General features: G+C 39.0%; 1 protein-coding gene across 3 annotated transcripts in view; it reads right to left on the bottom strand.

Annotated features, from left to right (window-relative positions):
• LOC140186844 (tyrosine-protein kinase HCK-like) overlaps positions 1-23,437 on the bottom strand; it is a 147,830-nt gene that overhangs the window by 82,187 nt on the left and 42,206 nt on the right. For all 3 annotated transcript variants that reach the window (XM_072241509.1, XM_072241517.1, XM_072241500.1), the window contains exons 2-3: positions 12,149-12,266; positions 5,583-5,625 (exon numbers count right to left, since the gene is read on the bottom strand). In XM_072241509.1, coding sequence (XP_072097610.1) covers positions 5,583-5,625; positions 12,149-12,262 — 157 coding nt within the window. In that variant the 5' untranslated portion in view covers positions 12,263-12,266. The remainder of the gene's footprint in view (positions 1-5,582; positions 5,626-12,148; positions 12,267-23,437) is intronic.

Genomic DNA, 23,437 nt, shown 5'->3' with positions numbered 1-23,437 from the left:
TCAAACCAGCTCTTCAAGATATCAACAGAGCTTTTATCCCAGTACCACCTTCCAGCTCCAATTCACTTAAAATCCAGAAATTTATTGACCTCTGTTCTCAATTATCTTAATGATTGAGGCTCCAGTGTCCTAGGATAAAGGATTTCTAAAGATTCACTCTCTTCATGTGATCAATTTTCTTCTACTTTCAGTCCCAAATAGCTATCCCTTACTCTGAGAATGTGATCATTGGTTTTAGAATATAGCAGAAGCTCTGATCAACTCTTTAGTTATCAAAACAAAACATTTTAACTATTTAACATTGCTGAATTGTAAGAAATTGTATTAGGTAGGTTACTATGAAGAAGGGTATACTTATTAGATAGTAAGAGACTTTAAAAATCCAGAGGATTTTATGATAGCCCATTGAATTTAAGTAGCTTTCTACAGATGTGTATGAGATTTAGAAGCAAAAGGACTTGAGAGTTAGAAGTAGGATCAGTCCCTAGATGCTCTCAAATCTTCTCTACAATTCAGTAGCATCATGGCTAATCCTGAGCCTTGTTCACCTTCATGCTCAATCTTCAACGTTTCTGTTTCTCTTCAATATTAAATCCCATAAGTTTTCACCTTGAATATGCTCAATAAATGAGTTTTCACAGCCCTTGAGAAAAATTCTTTTCATTTCAGTGCTAAGTAACAGATTCTTTTTCATGACTATGACTTCTAGTTCAAGCCTCTTCAGCTAAGAGGAAACATCTTCCCTCTCAGTCACTCTCAGAACCTTGCACATCTCAATGAGATTGCTTCTCATTTTTCTACAATATGTATCGATCAGTCATACAAAATATTCCTGGTGGGCCTATATTTGTAGTACAGAAAATCCTAATAATTGCTTTTATTTGTACTCAATGACTGTAGTTTAAAAAAAGGATATAAATTCATCCATGATCTCATTTGCTGAATGAGTGATATTGAAACACTTCTGAAATTCAGTTGTTTTGATAGTGAGTTCAATGTTTTTACTTTTCTATGCTGTATGTGATGAAGGATTAGTTTCTCTTGTGGAAACACATCTGAAACACTGAAATCTTCATGAATTTGTAACTTATGCAAAATATAACATGAAAAGATGGAACCTGTGAGATCCCAGGGTGCTTTGCTGGTTCAGAAGAGAGGCTTACAAGTTAGTGTGTATATTTTATCAAAATGTGTGCTTTAAACCATAAGATCCTAAAACATAGGAGCAGAACTAGGCCATTTGGCCCATCAGGTCTGCTTCTGGTCTGCCATTCAATCATGGCTGATCCCTCTTCCCCCTCCTCAGCCCCACTCTGCGACCTTCTCCCTGTAACCTTTGATGTCTTGTCTAATCAAGAACCTATCAAGCTTTGGCTTAAGTATATCCAATTACCTGGCCTCCACAGCTGTTTGTGGCAATACATTCCACAAATTCACCACCTTCTTGCTAAAGAAATTTCTCTGCATCTCTGTTTTAAATAGACACTCCTCTATCCTCAGGCCGTGTCTTCTTGTCCATCATGGGAAACATCCCTTCCACATTTACTTTGTCTTGGCCTTTCAAAATTTGAAAGGTTTCAATGAGATCCCCCCTCATCCTTTTAAATTCCAATGTGCACAGACCCAGAGATATCAAATGTTCCTTATATGATAACCCCTTCATTCCTGGAATCATCCTTATGAAGCTCCTCTGAACCCTCTCCAATGTGAGCACATCTTTTCTCAGATGAGGAGTCCAGAACTGTTCACAATACTCAAGGCAAGGCCTCTCCATTGCCTTATAAAACCTCAGCATCACATCCTTGCTCTTGTATTCCAGACCTCTTAAAATGAATGCTAACATTGCAGCTTCCTTCCTCACCACAAACTCTACCTGCAATTTAACCTTTAGGGCGTCCTGCACAAGCACTTTAAAGACCCTTGGTATCTCAGATTGTTGGATTTTCTCCCCATTTAGAAAATAGTGTGCACATTTATTTCTACTACCGAAGTTCATGACCAAGCATTTTCCAACATTGTACTTCATTTGCCACTTTCTTGACCATTCTGCAAATTTGTTTAAGTATTTTTGCAGTCTACCTGTTTCCTCAACAATACCTATTCCTCCACCAATCTTCATATCATTTGCAAACTTACAACAAAGCCACCTATTCCATCATCTAAATCACTGATAATGCATAAAAAGAAACAGTTCCAAAACCGATCACTGAGCAACACCACTAATCACTGGCAGTCAACCAGAAAAGGATCCTTTCATTTCCACTCACTGCCTCCTACCAATCAGCTAACACTCTAACCACATTAGTAACTTTCCTGTAATACTTGGTAAGCAGCCTCATGTGTGGCACCTTGTCACTGCATCCCCTTTATCTAACCTACTTGCGTCTCTTAAAAAAAATTCTAACAGGTTCGTCAGGCAAGATTTTCCCTTAAGGAAACCATTCTGACTTTATCCTATTTTTCCTTTGTTACCAAGTACTCCAAGTCATCCTTAATAATTGGCTCCAACATTTTCCCAACCACGGAGGCCAGGCTAACTAGTCTATAATTTCCTTTCTGCTGCCTTCTTTTTTTAAACAGTGGAATGACATTTGCAATTTTCCAGTCCTTCGGCACCATGCCAGAGTCCAATAATTTTTGAAGGATCATTACTAATGCCTCCCCAGTCTCTAGCGCTATCTCTTTCAGAACCCCTAGGGTGCAGTTCATCTGGTCCGGGTAACTTATTTAACCTTAGGTCTTTCAGCTATTTGAGCACCTTCTCCCTTGTAATAGTAATTGCACTCACTTCTCTTCCCTCACATCCTTCACCATCAGGCACACTGCTAGTGTTTTCCACAGTGAAGACTGATACAAAATACTCATTAAATTCATCTGCCATCTCCTTGTCCCCATTATATATATTGTTTGCTTGCTTGCCTTCATATTTCATCTTTTCCCTCCTAATGATTCTTCTAAATTCTGTCTGTAGGTTTTCAAGAGCTTCCCAATCCTCTATCTTCCCACTAATTTTTGCTTTGTTGTATGCCCTCTCTTTTGCTTTTACATTAGCTTTGACTTCCCTTATCAGCCACGGTTGTACTATTTTGCACTTGAGTATTTCTTCATTTTTGGAATACACCTATCCTGCACCTTCCTCACCTTTCCCAGAAACTCATGCCATTGCTGCTATGTTGTCATTCCTGCCAGCATCTCCTTCCGATTTTCTTTGACCAACTCCTCTCTCATGCTACAGTAATTTCCTTTATTCTACTAAAATATACTACGTCAGACATTACTTTCTCCCTATACAATTTAAAATTTAATTCAATCATATTGTGATCACTGCCTCCTAATGTGCTCCCTAATCACCTCCTGTTCATTACATAACACCCAATCCAGTATAGCTGATCCCCTAGTACGCTCAGTGACAAACTACTCTAAAAAGCCATCTTATAGGCATTCAAAACACTCACTCTCTTGAGATCCATTACCAACCAGATTTTCCCAATCGACCCGAATGTTGAAATGTCCCATGACTATCATAACATTGCCCTTTCGACACGCCTTTTCTATTTCCTGTTGTAATCTGTGATCAACATCCCAGCTACTGTTGGGCGGCCTTTATGTAACTGCCATCAGGGTTTTTTTTTCACCCTTGCAGTTTCTTAACTCATCCCACAATGATTCAATATCTTTATGGCGGGGGGTTGTGTTTATGGCAGGAACGTTTTGACAACAGAGAAAAATAGGACACAGTCTGAAGACAAATGGACTGCTTGAAGAACAGACGTCAGGAACTTGAGATGGATGCAGATAATGGAGGAATGTTATGGAATGGAACAACAAAATTAATGTTCTTTGTAAAACATACAAAGGTAAAAAGTGGTTTGTTTCAGCTATAAGATTGAAGATATTCTCCAATAATAACATGTGGAGGTAGCTTCCCATGCAAGTAAATAAAAAAAAGTGTCAATAATTTGATCTACTCTGAATTTGTTGTAGTTTATTGCTGCACATTGGAAAATCTAGCTGAACGATACACACCACTATCAGCAGACTACTTGAAGTAGAAGTGTTCATTTATATACTTGTAGTAGTGTTGTTCTCACTGAAACCATGGCTAAAAAAAGATTTTTTATAAGCCTTTTAAAATAGTTGCATTGTGTGAAGCAAAAATTCAGAGCACCATTCTCAAGTTTGTCATCAAAAAGAAGTGCATGATTTGAAACAGTAATAAAAGTAATATTGATATTTATTAGCACTTGGCATTGTGCAGTCCCATCGTCACTTAAATAGTACAGTAAATAATTAATACAGAATTGTGAGAATAAACTGGGAGGATGATACCAAGCTTGGAGATGCAGTGAGAACAACAATCTTCATGTAGTTACAGATAGGCCAGTGGAACGAGCAGACAGGTGGCAGATGAAATTTTATGCTAACTAAGGTGGTGTTACCTACTGGCAGGAAGCATAAGCAAAGTTGATATAAATTGGAGGGTTCTAAAAAGTTACAAGAACAGAAAGATCTGGGGTATATGTGCATAGTGCATTGAAAGCAACAGAATAAGTTAAATAAAACAGTAGGGATCCTGAACTTCATAAACATTTAGAGTACAAGAGCAGAGAAATCTCCAATAAACCTTTATAAAATACTCGTTTAGTCAGCACCAAGTATTGTGTACCATTCTGGGCACCTTACTAGGAGATGTGCAAATGCTATGAAGGAGAGTGAAATAGAGATTTATCAAAATGATTGGATAAATGGATGAGGGACTTCAGTTGTGTGCAATGACTGGTGATGCTATGGCTGTTCACCTTGGAATGGAAGAGGATGCAAAGGGATCTGAAGGGGTAAGTAAAATCCTGAAGGGTGTAAACAGAGCAGATACAGAGGAACTGTTCTCATTGGTGAAAAGGTTAGAATCAGGAAATGGCAAAAGACAAAAATAATTGTGAGAATTTCTTTATCTTTAAAAAAAAACAGCAGGTGGTTAGAGACTGAAATACGTATCCAAGATTTGTATTGAAGGAGGTTTAATTACTCAATTCAGAAGGATAAGTATCTGAAAGAAAAAAAATTGTAAGGCAAAGGTGTAATGCAGTGAAATAATAATTGGTGGATATGTAAACTTCCCAGATAATTCTTTCCTTAAGTCCTCTGAAAAACATTTTTCAAAGAATTTTTCCCATATCTATGAATGGGTAATAATCCAGTTTGGCTGCAGCAATTATTTTCATTGGAAAAGTAATGCTTCTAAAAGTAAACAGCTCTTTCAATTCACCAATTTGGAAACGCATTTAAAACCTTTATTAATCGTACTGAAAAGCTTCTCTATATTTTGCAATATTTTATATAACACATACAATAATTAACTATGTCAAATCTAATCCAGCAGCAATATACAGTGGCACAATAAGTTTGTATTTAAAAATAGTTAAGTAAATATGACATCTCACCAATAATTTCTTTACTTTATTGACTATTGAGAGGACTTTGAATCCAAGCTGTCAACATTAAAGCTACTTAGAGTTTCCAATGACAGAAGGAAAAATAGAATAATATAGAGATATGACCATGAAGTAGGATTTTGTACATACCTTCTGAAGGAGAATCATGCTTAGATGGAGAGTTATTTCTGTTCTAAAGAAAAAGAAAATGGTACCCCATATGAACACAACATTGCTCAAGTACAGAAATTCATTGGCCTGATATATTTTCACATTTTATCTACACATGTTCATGACCAATTTGCAGTATGATTCTATATATGAAGATATAATTACCATAGAGATTCTACAATTAACCAAGAGTAAATAAATACTCCCAGAGGTCAGACGACAACAATAACAATTCAACCCTCTGGAAAAAGGGATATGCTACCCATGGATTGCTGGCTGTGACAAAAATATTTGTACTGCCCGAACTCTAAAAAAAAAAGTCTATTCTTCATAAGGAACTTTGAAAGGGAATGCTCTCTCTTACAATTGTAGCAAAAAAAAGTGGAAGTTAAAGATTTTTTTTTCTTCTTGTTGGTCTCTCTTTCAAACATCAATGGCAAATCTGGGAAAACTATGGATAAGCAATGTGGAGCAGGTCAGATGGAAATATCCAAAAAGGATTATGAAGTTGGTACTGGATTTCTAATGAAGGTAGGATGGCCAAAGCTGGTACTTGTCTGGAACATCTGGACAGCATCTGAATAGTTAAGGTGAATATAATTCAGGTATACTGTAGCTCTGAAAAGATTTTCCTGTTTGTTCCTGACTTATGTCAAATAATGAGTGAAAAGACATACGATTTGTCCCCCTCAGGCAACAGCAGTGCACATTCGGCCTAAGACCTGAACTACACTCATTGAACAAATATAAACTGAAGTATCTCCCCATCCTTGCCTGACTTCTGTAATGTATACTCAGTAGCCACTTTATTAGGTACAAGAGTGGAATTCTGTGAGTTCTTTTCCTGCTGTAGCCCACCAATTCAAGGTTCAGAGATTCTCTTCTCCACACCGCTGTTGTAACTCAAGTTTATTTGAGTTCCTGTCATCTTCCTATCAGCTTGAACCAGCTTGGTCATTCTCCTCTGACCTCTCTCATGAACGAAGCATTTTCGTTTAGAGAACTGCCAGTCATTGGATTTTTTTTTGTTTCTAGCACCATTCTCTCTGAAAATCCCAGGAGATCAGCAGTTTCTGAGATATGCAAACTACCACGTCTGGCACAAACAATCATTCCACAGTCAAAGTTACTTAGATCACATTTCTTCCCCATTCTAATGTTTAGTTTGATGGACAACTGAACCTCTTGACCATGTCTGCATGCTTTTATGCATTGATTTGCTGCCATATGATTGGTTAATTAGGTATTTATTTGCATTAATGAGCAGGTGTAGAGGTGTACCTAATAAAGTGGCTACTGAGTATACATTACAGAAGTCAGGCAAGGATGGGGAGATACTTCAGTTTATATTTGTTCAATGTTGAATTAATAGCCACAAAAAGCATATATATTACATCCACAAAGCTAATAATTTTTTGTTTAAACCACACAAAGCTGCTGATGACCAGAATGGTCACATGAATCAGAATCAGAGGAAACTACTGGTGCTGGAAATCTGAGACAAAACCCAGAGTGTGCTGGAAACATTCCGAAGGTTTGATAAAACGTCTTTGAGCTGTGTTGTTAACTCTTGTTGTCCTTCCACAGAGGCTGCTTGATTTAGTGACCTTTTCCAGCATTTTCTCTTTACGTTATACATATTAAAATAGAAAATGAACTAAGTTCTCCTCTTATAGTTTGTATTTAAATCAATCCACATTGATAGATATATAGCTACAATGGGAATATTTAAAACAATAATTAGTTTTAGTGCATCACCTGTTGAACAGTGGTATTCATTTTAAATATTCTGGCATTTCTACTGCAGGGAGACAGAAATTGGAAGGCAATTCCAATCCAAGTTTAAGAACTTCTGAGCATTTATTATGTGTTATCATTGATGATTATTTTTAAGAATCACAAAGTAATATCTAAAGACCTAAATAACTCAATTCCCTCAGTTATGAGATTTCAATAATTCTTAGTAACTTCACAAGTATGTTCAACGTAGAGAAGACAACTACCAGCTAGAAGACAGAGCAACACATATTAAATGCTGGAGGAACTCAGTAGGCCAGGCAGCATCTATAGAAAAGAGTGAACAGTCGATGTTTTGGGCCGAGACATTTCACCAGGACTGGAAAGGAAGTGGAGATGTCAGAGTAAGGAGGGGGGAGGAGAGGAGGAAGAAATTCAAGGTGGCAGGTGATTGGTGAAGCCGGGAGAGGGGGAAGTAGAGAGCTGGGAAGTTGACTGGTGAAAGAAATGCAGAGCTGAAGGAGGGGGGTAATCTGATTGGCGAGGATAGAAGACCATGGAAGAAAGGGAAGGCAGGGCAGCACCAGAGGGAGGTGATGGGTGGGTAAGGAGATAAGTGAGACAGGGAATCAGGAATGGGGGATGGTGAAGGAGAGGGAGGGACCACTGCTGGAATTTTGAGAAACCAATGTTCATGCCATCAGGCTGGAGGTTAAAAGGAAAATGGGGCAACCTTTTCAAATTTGGTACTTAACTAACCAAATCAGTGAGTTACTACAGAAGTAAGCCCAAGGGTTTGCACTTGGATGCCACACTACTAATAGATCCTTGTAGGGCAAATGGAATAAATGGCCAAATTAGTCAAGTCTGGCAGAATCACTCCAGACCTGTCTCACTCTATATTGTTACCATGTTTTCCAAAATTGCCCAAAGGGCGAAGACATTTTCCCCACTCTTGTGCCAATTAACAATTACTTGAGCATTTAATGTAAATGAGAAACATCCAATGTCTTGCATTAAAATAGTGGTTAACAGCAAACACTAAAAATCAATAGAATACATACAATTGACTTATTGAATCAAATTTATTCCGATGTAGAAGACTGGCAAGTGATACAATGAGATATAAATCAAGAGCAGATATGGACAGAGAAGTGGCAGATGGAGTTTAATCTGGCCAAATGTAAAATGTTGCACTTCGGCGGGTCAAATATACAGAGACAGTACACTGTTAATTGGCAAGGCCCTTTAACAATGTTGATGGGCACAGGGGTCTTTGCGCTAAGACCATAGATCCATGAAAGTGGCTACACAGGTTGATAGAATGGTAAAGAAAACATATGGTATGATTGACTTTATTAGTGGAGGAATTATGATCAAGAATTGGGAAGTTTTGTTGCAGCGTTACAAAACTCTAGTTAGGTGACATTTAGACTATCGCATTCAGTTCTGGTTGCCAATTGTAGGAAGGATGTAGCGGCTTTGGAGAGGGTGCAGAAGAGGTTACCAGGATGCTGCCTGGATTTGAGGGCATGTGCTATACAAACTTGGGTGGTTTTCTCTGGAGCAGTTGAGGTTGAGGTGAGATCTGATAAAGGCCTATAAAATGCTTAGAGGCATAGATAGAGTAGACATCCACTATCTTTTCCTCAAGGCTGAAATGTCTAACACTAGAGGACATGCATCTAAGGTTAGAGGAGAAAAGTTCAGAGGAGAAATGTGAGGCAAGTTGTTTTTTTAATATAACAGAGAGAGTGATGGGTGCTTGGAATGTATTGCCTGGAGCAGTGGTGGAGAAAAACAATAGAGATGTTCTAGAGGCTCTTAGATAGACACAAGAATGTACATGAAATAGAACGATATGGACATAGAATGGGCAGAAGGGATTAGTTTATCTGGTATTTAATTAGTTAACTTGTTTAACTAGTTTGGCACAACATTATGCACCGAGGGGCCTATTCCTGTGCTCTACTACTCTATATTCTATGTACTTGATGCTTAAAAATGATTAAATTAAAAAGCAAAACCTGGATAATGTTATGTTTCAGATAACTATCCAAACCAAGCAATACTTGGTATATGGATAAATACAGCAGATCAAGGAAGTGGATGAGTGTTCTAGTTCATGGGATACTGGTACCAAGTTAGGACAAGAGAGCATCTTATTATGGCATTTATGATGGCCTAAGATTGAAATCCCAGTGAAAAAGACAAGGAGGTGGTTGAGAAATTGGGTACCAAGTGACTGGATGCTAGGTAATTTGCATCTGGGAGCTCGACGTTGAAACAAATGAGCTCAATGCAAATGAAGCATGCCAGAGGCGTGCAAAGTGCACATACTGTATCGACAGCAACAGGGGACATACTTTTCTTCGTTTATACAATGGTCAAAAGCATGTATACTTTTTTTTCTAGCACTTCAGGAGGCTGAAAAATAACTGCTTTGTATATTCTAATGCGATATAAATAATTCGTCGTTAGCAATCAATTTGCAGCACCTCAGCAAAAAAGTGGCAATATTAGAATCCGTAATTAGAATGAACGGGTGGATTTAATAGATTCAGAATCAATTATTTATCACACATACATTGAAACATACAGTGAACTGCATCATTTATGTTATTCAGGATGTGCTCTGGGCAGCTTGCAAGTGTCGCCACACATTGTGGGCATGCTATGTTGACACCAAAATGTAAAGTAACAACAACAGCAATAAAACAATGACAGAAAAAACAAGCCTCTTTCCTTCCCTCCCATCAATCTCACACTAGAAGAAATCCTTTTAAATCTGTAGAGAGTTGGGTCAAAGGGTCATTTTATTATCAAAATATAGAGCCCTGAAATTCTTCAATTCTCTGGGTAGCCATGAAACCAAGAAAAGAAAGGCAGCATGGTCATCAACCTCCAAATTACACCTCCTCACAAGAAAAATGAATAAAAATGGATCAAGCACATCAACCACGGCCCTCCCCCATCCCTCCCCCTGCAAACCGAGCAAAACGGATCAGGCACATTGACCCTAAAATCCATGCTGCCACTCAAAGAAAAAATGGACCAAGCACATCGGCCCCCAAATCTCTCCACTCACACAAAGACACAAGCAAATACAGATCAGGCAGTGTGGTCAAGTTTAGAAGTTTATAGGACAGTAAACACATAATTGTACACAGGATACAGAGTCATAGAACATATTAGCACATAATCAGATCCTTCAGTCCATCTAGTCTGTGCAAAATTAGTAATGTTCCTAGTCCATTGCCATGCACCTGGACCAAAGCCCTACATATCCCTCCCATCCACGTACCTGACAAATATTTCTTAACTGTTGAAATCGAACCCAAATCCATCATTTCCACTGGAAGCTCATTCCGCACTCTTACCACCTCTAAATAAAAAAAATTCCCCCTCATGTACCCCTCAAACATTTCACATTTCACTCTTAACCCATGACCTCAAGTTCTAGTTTCACCAGATCGTGATTAGCACTTGAATATTATAGCAAGAATACATTGTGAAAAAATAAAAATGGAGTGTGAGGTTGTCCTGTTCATCGGAAAAAATTGTAGGAAAAGAAGGTGTTAATCAGAGGACACCTTTCTTTTTAAACTAGGTGACAGAAAGTTCCAACTTTAGCCAACAAAAGAGCCCAATCACACACAAAGTTTCACTCACCCATCACTCAGAATTACTAATATGTATTGGTTCTCAGTCTCTCTAATGATTTTCTAACTAAATCCTTAATATTCCCTCATCATTTCCTTCCTTGTCTCCCTGCTCTCTACCACTCATTCTTAAGACTTTAATTCTGGCCCCTTGACATTGTCCTCTTGCCAAGATACAACTTCAACAGGTCTTTCATGAACTGGCATCTCTCTTCTCTTCTTTTTGCCTTTGATCACACTATTTCACTGTTTTTCCACTTTTGCCCAGCTGGCTCCCTTAATATACAGACTCAGAATGTTTTCCACATTAAAGTATAACATATAAATGTAGTTTTTTTTGTGGAGGAAACTTTAAGATTTGCTAATCTCCACACACTTACTTTCTATCAAGAGGAAATGGATGTTGAAAGTGGAAACTAGGATGACTCTGTCCTGATTCAATAGCATCAAGACAATTTCCATCACTATCAATAGACACTTCCGGCAGTGTGTACTATCTACAAGATGCACCACAACAACACACCAAAGTTGCTAAGGCAGCACCTTCCAGACCCACGACCACTACCATCCAGAAGAACGAGAACAGCAGATATCTGGAAACACCACCACTTGGAAATCACCCTCCAAGACACTCAACATCCTGACTTGGAAACATATCGCTGTTCCTTCATTGTCGCTGGGTCAAAATCATGAAATTCCCTCCCTAACAGCACTGTGGGTGTACCTACACCTCAGGGACTGCAGTGATTCAAGAGGGCAGCTCATCACCACCTTCTCAAGGGCAACAAGGCATGGGCAATAAATGCTAGCTTAGCTGGCGACGCCCACATCTCGTAAGTGAATAAATAAAAAAAGTAGAATAGCAAGTTCAGCAATGTGCTAAGAAATAAGATGCGGAACTTACGATCTCTAAGTTTGGAAATAGGAGGAAGTTACTTCTAGTGTGGCATATTAAGTGAGATGCTTTTACACTCCTGACTCTTGTCAATCCATTATGCACTCATATCGTATACAGTCCACAGAAGCTTCATTCAATATGAAACACACACACACACACCCACCCCTTTATGGTAATGTTGTTTATTAAATCTGTTTGTGTATTTCCACTAATTGAAGAATTATGTATATTTTTTGATTCTTACTTACAGGAGAATTGGATGTAGGGTCTTTCACATAAAGAGCTGTTTGAGCTTTATGCACATGATCATTTAAGCTTTTTCCTTGCAAGTCCGCAGAATCTTTTGATTTGGCACAGCCCATGCTTCTGAAAATATATTTTAAGAAAAGAATATCTTATATGGAATACTCCAAACAGTGTAGCTTCATCAGTAATTGAATACCAATGTAAACCTATATCTTAGCTCTAATATTATCAAAGTAGAAATAGTAGCTGGAATACTTAAGCTGCCATAAACACAAATTGTAGAAAATGATTAACTTGAAATGGCATTGTAAAGACACTAAATTCATTCAAAGCAAATAGGAGATAAGGTACAAAAGAAAATAATTGTGCCAGATAACTTGTTGATTCACATTGCATCAGAAAAATTTAAGAAATGCCAGATAGTGATAAGACAGACTTGAAATACCCGAATTTTGTTAGAATTCATCATGAATGTATTTCACTGTCTTAGGTTTGTCACAAAAAAACTTGAGTTCTAATTTCAGCACCTCTGGTGCAACTTTTGCAGTTCTGTCCAAACACAAGGAATAGAAATCTCAAGTTTGCAGCAGTTCCATTACTTGCAAAAAAAAATAATTTAGTTAGCTCAGAGTTTGGAGAATCTTGGACCCAACACACAGCCTACTTTGCCAAGAAGAATCACGATACATAAATTTCAGCCAACTAAAACAAAACAAAAGCGTGTGTGATGCATATATTATTTTTCAGAGCAGATTGGAATTATGACATGTGTGGTGATCTCAGAGCAGCATAGTATCAAGCTATTTCCCTTTTCCAATTAAGTACATTAAAAAATAGGCATTATGGCCCCAAAACAATTTTCAATCTATTTGTGACAACTTGAGATGCAGAAACCAGGATTCATTCCTGGTCGGGTCTTGATCTGTAAATACACTCAGTGGCCACTTTATTAGGTACACTTGTATGCCTGCTCATTAATACAAATATCTAATCAGTCAATCATGTGGCAGCAACACAACGTATAAAAGCATGCAGACATAGTCAAGAGACGCAGTTGTTGTTCAGACCAAACATCAGGATGGAGAAAGAAATATGATCTAAATGACTTTGACCATGGAACGATTATTGGTTCCAGACGGGGTTGTTTAAGAATCTCAGAAACTGCAGATCTCCTGGGATTTTCATGCACAATATCTCTAGAGTTTATAGAGAAAGGTAGGAAAAACAAAAGAAAAGCATCCAATGAATGGCAGTCCTGTGGGTAAAAACTTCTTGTTAAAGAGAGAAGTCAGAGGAGAATGGCCAGTCTGGTTTAAGATGACAGGAGGGCATCAGTAACTTAAATACTGGAACTATGCATTACAACAGTGGTGTGCAGAAGAGTATCTCTGAATGCACCACAAGTTGTACCTTGAAGCAACAGAAGACCAGACTGGGTTCCACTCCGCTGTCTAATATGCAGCCACTGAGTATAAATGCCAAAGTGCAATCACAGCAGGAAGAAAAGAACAAATCAAATCATGAGTTAGAATTTCTGATTGACCACTTTCCAATTAGTTACTTTTGGAAAAACATGTGCTAGTTGCATATTAGCCTTTAGGACTCAGTCAACAATAGACAGTAAATCTGTTTCACAAAACAAGGATCAGAAGAGAGCTAGGAAGAATGGATGGGAGAAAACAGAAACAAACTGGATGGACACTTTTTTTTTGAAAAAGAAGTTTGCAAATGTGCTAATTTATAGATAGTTAAATCACATTCACAGATAAATAACAACAGCAATTCTGGTTCCTAATGAAATAAACTGGGTTGCACAGTGCACCTAGGTACTGTTAGTTTGAGCCTGGTTTCTGGTGCTGGATTTTGAAGTATCCATTTTCCAATATGAGGACTTGGATTTCCCAAAGGTTTGCTGATTTTTTCCAGCATCCCAAAGATATTCTGGTTGGCATATTAATTGTTTATTGTAAATTTTCCCACATATAGGTAAGTGGTTAAAAAAAAAATCAGGAGCAACTTAAGGATATTGCAGAGCAATAGGTGGGTGAGTGTCCCGCTTGGTGGCGCAATAATATCAACGCCGGACTCCGGAGCGAAGGTCCCTGAGTTTGAATCCATGTCGGGTTGAGCGTCGAGCTAGTAACTCGGCCTCGTAAAAACAAGAAAAGCTTGCTATGGAAACACCCTTATGACGGTGCCCAAATAACTCCACTGCCGATTTAAGGGCTATTCTTCTTCAGGTGGGGGAATCGGATTGCTTTGAAAGTTCCTTCTGCACTGGGAATTATGATACATTTATGAATTTACAGTACTGTGCAAAAGCTAGAAATAACAGCTTTCAGGAGGGCCTTGTCTGAGCACCAAGTTAGAGTGCAAGATGGTGAGTCCGAGTGGCGTCATATCGCAAGAATATTAAGTGCACAAGAAATTTTACTGGGACAAAATGCGAAATAGATGAGCCGATGAATAGTGTTCAGTTAGAATTTTCACCAACGCTTCTACTAACTTAGGACATTTATGCATGAAGAAAATGGATATCTTACACTAAAGCGAAATTAGGCAGTGGAATATGCAAGAACTGAAATTTGAGAAGTGGTGTCTTTGGGAGAGTTGAATGGGTCAGTTGTGGAGATAATGTGGGATAAAAGCATGATGTCATTTACACCACAATTTCTTGAGTAAATTCTAGGGAGGACAATTGCCAGTTTAGAGCAGTAGCAAGTGGTAAGTAGTAAGGCATTTGACAAGGTTCCACGCGGTAGGCTTATTCAGAAAGTCAGAAGGCATGGGATCCAGGGAAGTTTGGCCAGGTGGATTCAGAATTGGCTTGCCTGCAGAAGACAGAGGGTCACGGTGGAGGAAGTACATTCAGATTGGAGGATTGTGACTAGTGGTGTCCCAAAAGGATCTGTTCTGGGACCTCTACTTTTCATGAGTTTTATTAACGACCTGGATGTGGGGGTAGAAGGGTGGGTTGGCAAGTTTGCAGATGACACAAAGGTTGGTGGTGTTGTAGATAGTGTACAGGATTATCGAAGATTGCAGAGAGACATTGATAGGATGCAGAAGTGGGCTGACAAGTGGCAGATGGAGTTCAACCCGGAGAAGTGTGAGGTGGTACACTTTGGAAGGGCAAACTCCGAGGCAGAGTACAAAGTAAATGGCAGGATGCTTGGTAGTGTGGAGGCGCAGAGGGATCTGGGGTACATGTCCACAGATCCCTGAAAGTTGCCTCAGAGGTAGATAGGGTAGTTAAGAAAGCTTATGGGGTGTTAGCTTTCATAAGTCGAGGGATAGAGTTTAAGAGTCGCGATGTAATGATGCAGCTCTATAAAACTCTGGTTAGGCCACACTTGGAGTACTGTGTCCGGTTCTGGTCGCCTCACTATAGGAAGGATGTGGAAGCATTGGAAAGGGTACAGGAGATTTACCAGGATGCTGCCTGGTTTAGAGAGTATGCATTATGATCAGAGATTAAGGGAGCTAGGGCTTTACTCTTTGGAGAGAAGGAGGATGAGAAGAGATGTGATAGAGGTGTACAAAATAATAAGAGGAATAGATAGAGTGGATAGCCAGCGCCTCTTCCCCAGGGCACCACTGCTCAATACAAGAGGACATGGCTTTAAGGTAAGGGTTGGGAAGTTCAAGGGGGATATTAGAGGAAGGTTTTTTACTCAGAGAGTGGTTGGTGCGTGGAATGCACTGCCTGAGTCAGTGGTGGAGGCAGATATACTCGTGAAGTTTAAGGGACTACTAGACAGGTTATATGGAGGAATTTAAGGTGGAGGTTATATGGGAGGCAGGGTTTGAGGGTCGGCACAACATTGTGGGCCGAAGGGCCTGTAATGTGCTATACTATTCTATGTTCTATGTTCAAGTGGTATTTAATGCACATAGAATATCTATGAAAAAGATTCAGAGCAGGTGGAGCCACAGAAGGTGTAAAGTATCTGTTGCCTTGATCATGATGCTGAACAGCTATTACATATTTTTATTTGGATACTGCGGATCGCAAAAGTTCTGTACTTGTTTTATGTCTTCCCTGTTTATTCTCAACCTGCAAATAGGATTATCCTTCTTTTTGGATATCACCATACATTGTCTTTCTACTTAGGAAGCTGGTTGACATCAGGTGGCAGGTGTGACATGGACATCAAAAGAAGAATAGGGATGGCAAAAGACACCTTTACGAGAAGGAAGAGTATACTGACCAATACTAAACTAGGCATGACAACCCACCTAAGAGTACTGAAATGTTACGTTTATCCAGTTATGTTATATGGCTCAGAGTGTTGGACAATATCTAGTAACATGAGGAAACGAATTGAAGCAGCAGAGATGTGGTTTTTGAGGAGGATGCAAAGAATATCATGGACAAAACGAATATCTAAAGAGGATGTCATAAACAGAGCAAGCACAAAAAGAGAAATAATGTATGAGATCATGAAAAGGCAACATAATTTCATTGGACATGTGATTAGGAAAGAGGAGTTAGAATGCACGGTAATTATGGGAAAGATTGAAGGGAAGAAAGCAATAGGAAGGTAAAGACAAATGATGATGGAGACAGCAGCCAGAGAACTGGAAATGAATACCAATGAATTGATCCACTTGACCTGAAACAAGAGTGTGTGGGCCATGGCAGTCAAAGCTCAAACTGGGCACAGCACCTGATGATGATGGTGAAGCAGATCGCTAGAAGCAAGTGCAGCATCTGGAATAGAGCTGGGTACTGGTGAGGAAAGAAAATAAGGAGTGGGCAGGGGGGAAGCAAATGATAATGAAAGGCCTAGAGAGGGTACCTAGCCAGAGATTGATGGAGAACAAGCACCTTGTTGGGAAGTTTGGATGGGGCTGTGATGGTCAGCCATCAGGAGGGCAAATAGCTTTCTCTTACTTACATCTCTATGAGGTCAGGAGTCTGGACAAGAAAATCACATGGTCGATTCCTAGAAGGGTGGAATAACAACGCAAAATACTGTGTAGAGGCGGGGATAATAACTTTATTATTCACAGACTGGTTCTGCTAGAGCATGTGTGACTCATATCTGAAAACCAAAACAGAAATTCCAGGAAGATTTCAACATGTCACATCGACTTCATATAAATAGAAAAAGAGTTCATGTCAGAGGGGAGGCAAAGCCACTTTACATTACAAAGAGGGGAGAGGGAAGATAATAATGGGAACATTTGTGGAAGGTGCAGGTCAAAGTTGTCATGGTAACAATTTCTCAAAAATGGCAATTGAAAGAAAAATGGTGCAGAATTTAAAATAAATTCAAACGGACAGCTACAAGCACATTGGCATGGAGAAAAAGGGAGTTACCTGAAATAGTTAAATTAAAATATTAACATGCCCAGTCAGTGATGTGCTGATGTAGAGAGAGAATCAAACTGATGAGCAACTGGACATACAGGCTGAAATCCATGAAATTAAAGTGTCTTCCCCTGCTCCCACTCCTTTGAATGCAGAGAAACTACACTATAAGCACAACACCAAAACAAAACTTATGCAAGTGAATCCATGCTTCACCCAGAAGGACTATTTGGGTCCCTGTCTGTTGGGAAGGGAAGAGGCAAAAAGATCATTGAGTTAGCCATGCTTACACAGATAAAGACGAGTAGTTAGTGGTGATGAAAAGGTCACTGAGGACGAGTACCCTCGGAAGGAGACAGGAGGGAAAGATGTATGTGATGATACGGTTTCCAGACTTTATGGAGAATGATCTACTGAATATGAAAACTGGTGGGATGGAAGGCAAGAACAAGGGAGCTCCATCCTTGCTCTGGCTGGGAGGAGGGGTCGAGGGCAAAAATGCAGTAAGTGGAAACTCCTAATTAAGGAAGGTGAAAGTCACAGCTGAAGAACTAGAAAGGCATTTAAAGGCAATTAATTGGTTTATTATTGTCACATGTAGCAAAACACAGTGAAAAACTTTGTTTTGCTTGTCATCCATTACATCAGTATATCACAATAGTCCAAGGGCAAAACAATAATGGAAGGCCAAATACCAAGTGAGAGTACAGAGAATGTGCAATGTATTCAAACAATAAGGTGCATGGTGGTTTGCTAGGTCAAGAGTCTATTACGGGTTCCATAGCTTTCTTTGTTTCATGGTTGTCTGTGGGAAGACAAATTCACAGGGTTATATACAGCATGCATACTTTGATAATAAATATACTTTGACCTTTGAATCATTCAATGGTCATATCACAATGGAATAGAAGGTGTCCCTGAACATTCAGGCTGTTGTACCTTCTCTTGTGTGGAAAGCTTCATCATTTTACTTTCTAAAGTAAGTACGTACATGTTCGGCACAGCATTGTGGGCCGAAGGGCCTGTATTGTGCTGTAGGTTTTCTATGTTCTATTTTAGCTAGTATGGCAGAGACAGAGAAACTAGGAGAACAGAGCAGAGTCAGTATTGAAGTGCATGTAGTTGAGACAGCTGTCAGAAATCGTGAACTTATAATGGATATTGGTTGTGAAATTTTCCCATCTGATGGAAACAGAGATATCTAGAAAGATAAAGAAAGTCTGAAATGGAGCATGTGGAACTGAGAGCAGAATGGAAAGTGGATGCAGAAGTAATAATATTTTGGGTTCCTTATAAGTGGAGGAAGCAACACCATCTTGCTATCAATGTAATGGAAAAGATTGGAGGTAGTGGAGGGGAGGGGAGGGGAGGGAAGGGGAGAAGTGCATGGTTCTTGACTAAAGCTGAAACAAAGACCCAAAGGTTTCAGCCATGTGGGTCCCCATAGCAACAACTTTAATTTAGAGAAAATAAGTGAAGATGAAGAATTGTTCAATGCAATTTAAGTTCAACCAGACAAGTTATTGTGGGTGTGAAAGGGGGAAACTTGGGTTTGTACAAGAAAAATGTGAATGGCCCAGAGTCCATCCTGGTGTGGAATAGAGGCAAGGCACAATTGGATGGTCACTGTGAAGAGGAGATAGATGGGATCTAGAGATGATAATCTTTCAAAGTGGCAGAGGACACCAGAGGTATGGTGGATGTACCATGTGGGTGAGAAGATACTGTACAAGGAGGAAAAAATATATAGCCAAGGCAGGAGAAAGGTTTCTGTATGGCATAACCAGTCTGAAACAGGACCATTCTGCTTGTAGATCCTGAGGAGGATGTAGAAGTGGGCTACGGAAAAAAAGATTTCCCAAGGAAATGAGGTCAGTAATTGTTCGGGGGCAATAGCCTGATGTTCAATGATAGGGTTATGGTCCTTTGGGATTGCAGAGGTATGAGCCTGGAAGGTCAGGTCAATGAGATGGTCAACATCATGTTGGCAGTTAGTGATAACTCGATCTAAAGAATGTAAGTTGCTAGAAGGAATTTGGGGTGATGTTACTGAGATGTACAAGATCCTAAGGAGGTCTGATAGGTTCAATAGAACATAGATCACAGGACATTACAGCATAGTACAGGAACTTCAGCCTAAGATATTGTGCTGACCTAAATGATATAGTTGTTAAGATGTTTTTAGCAGTGGGATAGTCTCGAACACAGGGACATAAGATACAAAATAAGGGGCCGATAATTAAAATGGAACCAGTATCAGGTTCACTATCACTTACGTTGTGAAATTTGTTTTTTTGCAGCAGCAGTACAGTGCATTTAGGTTTAGAATTTCCTCCCCTCCCCCCCCCCCCACTTTACAAAGAGTAGCGAATCTCTACCCCGGGAGTTATAAAGGATACATCAGAAACATTTCAGGTGGAAATGGAGACATTTTTAATGGATTTGGAGATTAGGGCTATGAGGATCTGACACGAGAAGAATGGAAGCCAGTGTAGATCAGCTATGATTGTACTAAATAGTGGAACATCTTTGAGGGGCAAAGTGGGTTATTCCTGCTGTTTTTTGTGCTTTTTATGCCAGTGGTTTTTGAAATCTGTAACGAGGAGGAAGATTCCACAGCTTGGGGCAAGGAGTTCTGGTCAAAGAAATGGGCATGGAGGCAGAGGCAATGGATGAAGAGGCCCCATAATGTTGGACTCAGAATTCATTGAACTGAGTTGCATGGATTTAAATCTGAGGCTTTTGCTGAAGTATGACCGTTCTGAATGATAGTGAAAACACAAGGATAGAAATGAAAGGAGAACTGGGGCTTGGGGAAAATGAAGAAGGAAAAGGTTCAAGAAGAGTGTTTTGAGAATTCAAGAGCTATTTAAGCTGAAATCAAGGAAATATGCCTCTTGCAGTGATGGAGCATTTAATTGCTGTGACAGGGAGAGGCATGAGCAAAAGATGCAAAGATATCCTGAAAGCCACCTTGAAACAAATAAACATCATACAGAATTTTGGGTATTCCTAGATGATGACCACCAACAATTTAATACGACAACTTCAAAGCCACATATTAGGAGCACATGGGTATATAAGTGGCAGGAGGAGCTCACCACCTCACAAACTATCCATAAGACATAGGAGCAGAATTAGACTATATGGCCCATTGAGTCTGCTCTGCCATTTCCTCGTGGCTGATTTATTATCCTCTTCAACCCCATTCTCCTCCCTGTAGCCTTTGATGTCCTGACTAACCAAGAACCTATCAACCTCCACTTTAAATATACCCAATGACTTGACCTTCACAGCCGCCTGGAGCAATGAATTCCATAGATTCACCACCCTCTGGCTAAAGAAATTCCTCCTCATGTTCTAGATGGACATCTTTCTATTCTGAAGCTGTGACCATCCACCCATTCCATCTCTGAAAAAGCCCACAATTCTCACCTTGCTCAGAACTCTCAAAACTGGAGTGAAAGTAAGTCATCCTTGATCCCAAAGGATTCCATAAATAAAAGTTCAAGAGCATGTACACACAGATGTATGCTTGATGCATTTTTTGCCTTTCTAATGTTGAATTTGGCGTAGTTGAAAGTTACCTAGGAGATGTTGCAACCATTTAGAAAATATGGGATAACTAAGCAATTAAATTTGAAGTTATTGCGAAAGGCAAACTGATAGCAAAGTTAAGATTTCGAAAGACCCTCAAAAGGGAAGAAAACAGGCTTTCTGATTTGCTGTGACATAAGTATAAGGCTCTAAAACTATAGACAAACCTGCTGTATATTTTTTCATCCATAACAATGCTGAACATTGTCTATGTGTGAAAAGACTAAGCTTTAAGAAATTTCAAGATTAGATTTAGTAGTATACAAGTGTAGCAAAAATGCTAATTATTCAATAAATCATATTTCCACATCACAATAGGATAACTATTTTGCTCAACATATGAATTGTTCCCTCTATCTAATCATGAGAGCGATTTTTGTTCTTAATTATACATGGTTCTCATTTGTCAGCTCCACTTTAATTGCTTTTCCCAGGAACATGATCTATCCACTGGACACTGCTTAGCAAAACAATTTATACTTTTACCAATAGAGGAAGCAGACTCACTTCACCCAAGAGATCCAATGCCAATAAAAATCGGGGGGGGGGTGGTGAAGAGGAGAGACAGAGATAGAGACAGAGAGTTTCTGTTAACATAGTCATGTAGTAATTCCGGTTGTTTTCCCCAAACTTAAACTAATTTAACTAAATCTTTTGGCCATTTTGATTCAGATTTGGCTTGACCATAGTTGACAGAAGGAAGAGTATGATGGGACTTGGAGGTCTGTGACTAGTGTCGACTGACTTGGATGAAAATGTGGATGAGTAGGTTAGTAAATGTGCAGATGATATGAAGGTTGGTTGCACTGTAAATAACCTAGAAGATTGCTAAAGGATATAGCACCATATTGATAAAATATGGGTGGGAAAGGGCAGATGGAGTTTAAGCTAGCCGAGTGTGAGGTGAGGCACTTTGCCAGATCAGCTGTAAAAAGACAGTACACTGTTAGAGGTAAGAGTCTTAACTTTGCTGATGTACAGGGGGACCTTGAGTTCCATGTTCATTGCTCCTTGAAAGTGTTTGCAGAAGTCGATATGATGGTAAAGAAGGCGTATGCCCTGCTTGTCTTCAGTAGTCAAGTCATTGAGTTCAAGAGTCGGGAAGTTATGTTGCAATTTTATAAAATGCTTATTAGGCACCTGGAGTATTGCATTCAATTCTCTTTGCCACATAATAGAAAAGGTATGGAGCCCCAAGGTTTTTTTTAAAATGAGGCACTTTATCAAAGGCCTTCTGCAACTCCAAGTATATCACATTGCCTTTATCTTTTCTGCAGTTTCATCCAAAAACAAACCTAGGGGTTTGTCACGTGAAAATCTTTTCAAAAATCCACACTATGTTCAAAACCATTAACCACATTTGTATATCAACCCCAATACCATGAGTTTGAAGATTATTTAATGAGACACTTTAAATAAAGACCTTAATATTAGGTCTTCTGAAGGTCCAAATATATCACATTGCATGTAGCTTTTCTGCAGTTCTATCAAAACATCCCTAGAGATTTGTCAAATATGAATACCTTTACAAATCCACACTGACTTTGTTTACCATTAATAAAGCACATCCTTAATCATGCATTTCTAGTATTTTCTATACAATTGATGTCAAACCAACTGGTGTATAGTTCCTTGTTTCATCTCTTCCTTTTTTAAGCTACATAGAGTTATTTAACTAGCCAAAAGTGTGGTCATCATTTTCTCTCTTGCACTTGTCCAAATATGCGACCGAGTCTAACTGATCACTTCCTCAATTTCCCTAAAATTTGATCCCATTCCGTCTAAAGTCCCCATCAATTAGTGACAAGGTCTAATTTAGGATGGATTTGCACAGGCCAAAAATACAGAATTATCAGGGAGTAAAGTTGGAACAAAACTGTCTGAAATTTACTGCCAGCTCAAATCGAATATCAAACTAGGCAGCATCCAACTGAATGAGACAGACATGGCTCAGTATAGACACCAAAAGCAACCATTAGTGATCACCAGCCATTCAGCAAAATGCACTGTAACCTACTCCAACAAGAATCCTATTATAATAAACTTCTCTTATTATGGTATCTGAAAATTTTACACTTTATTATAAAACCTGTAACTTCAAAAAAATCAAATCTTTACTGTTACTGCTGAAAAAAACTTTGCCCTAAAATAATCCTGTACAGAAAAAAAATTTGAAAATAATGGGCTTGAAGCTAGATTTTAAAAAAAGTAAGTCTGTTTGATATTTCAGCTTCTAACTTAATCTTGTGAATGCTTCCAGCTTTGTTGTGTATTTTGCTTCCTTGTTTGGCATGATGATTGTCAACACAACCTGCCATTTGGATAACATGATAAAAATCACAGTTGCTAGAGGCCAGGGAATCTCTGGAACTAACAC

Source organism: Mobula birostris, chromosome 2, assembly GCF_030028105.1.
Source record: "Mobula birostris isolate sMobBir1 chromosome 2, sMobBir1.hap1, whole genome shotgun sequence".
Classification (NCBI taxonomy): Eukaryota; Metazoa; Chordata; class Chondrichthyes; order Myliobatiformes; family Myliobatidae; genus Mobula; species Mobula birostris.
Note: the sequence above shows the minus strand (reverse complement) of the source record. Positions and strands in the feature narration are given on the sequence as shown.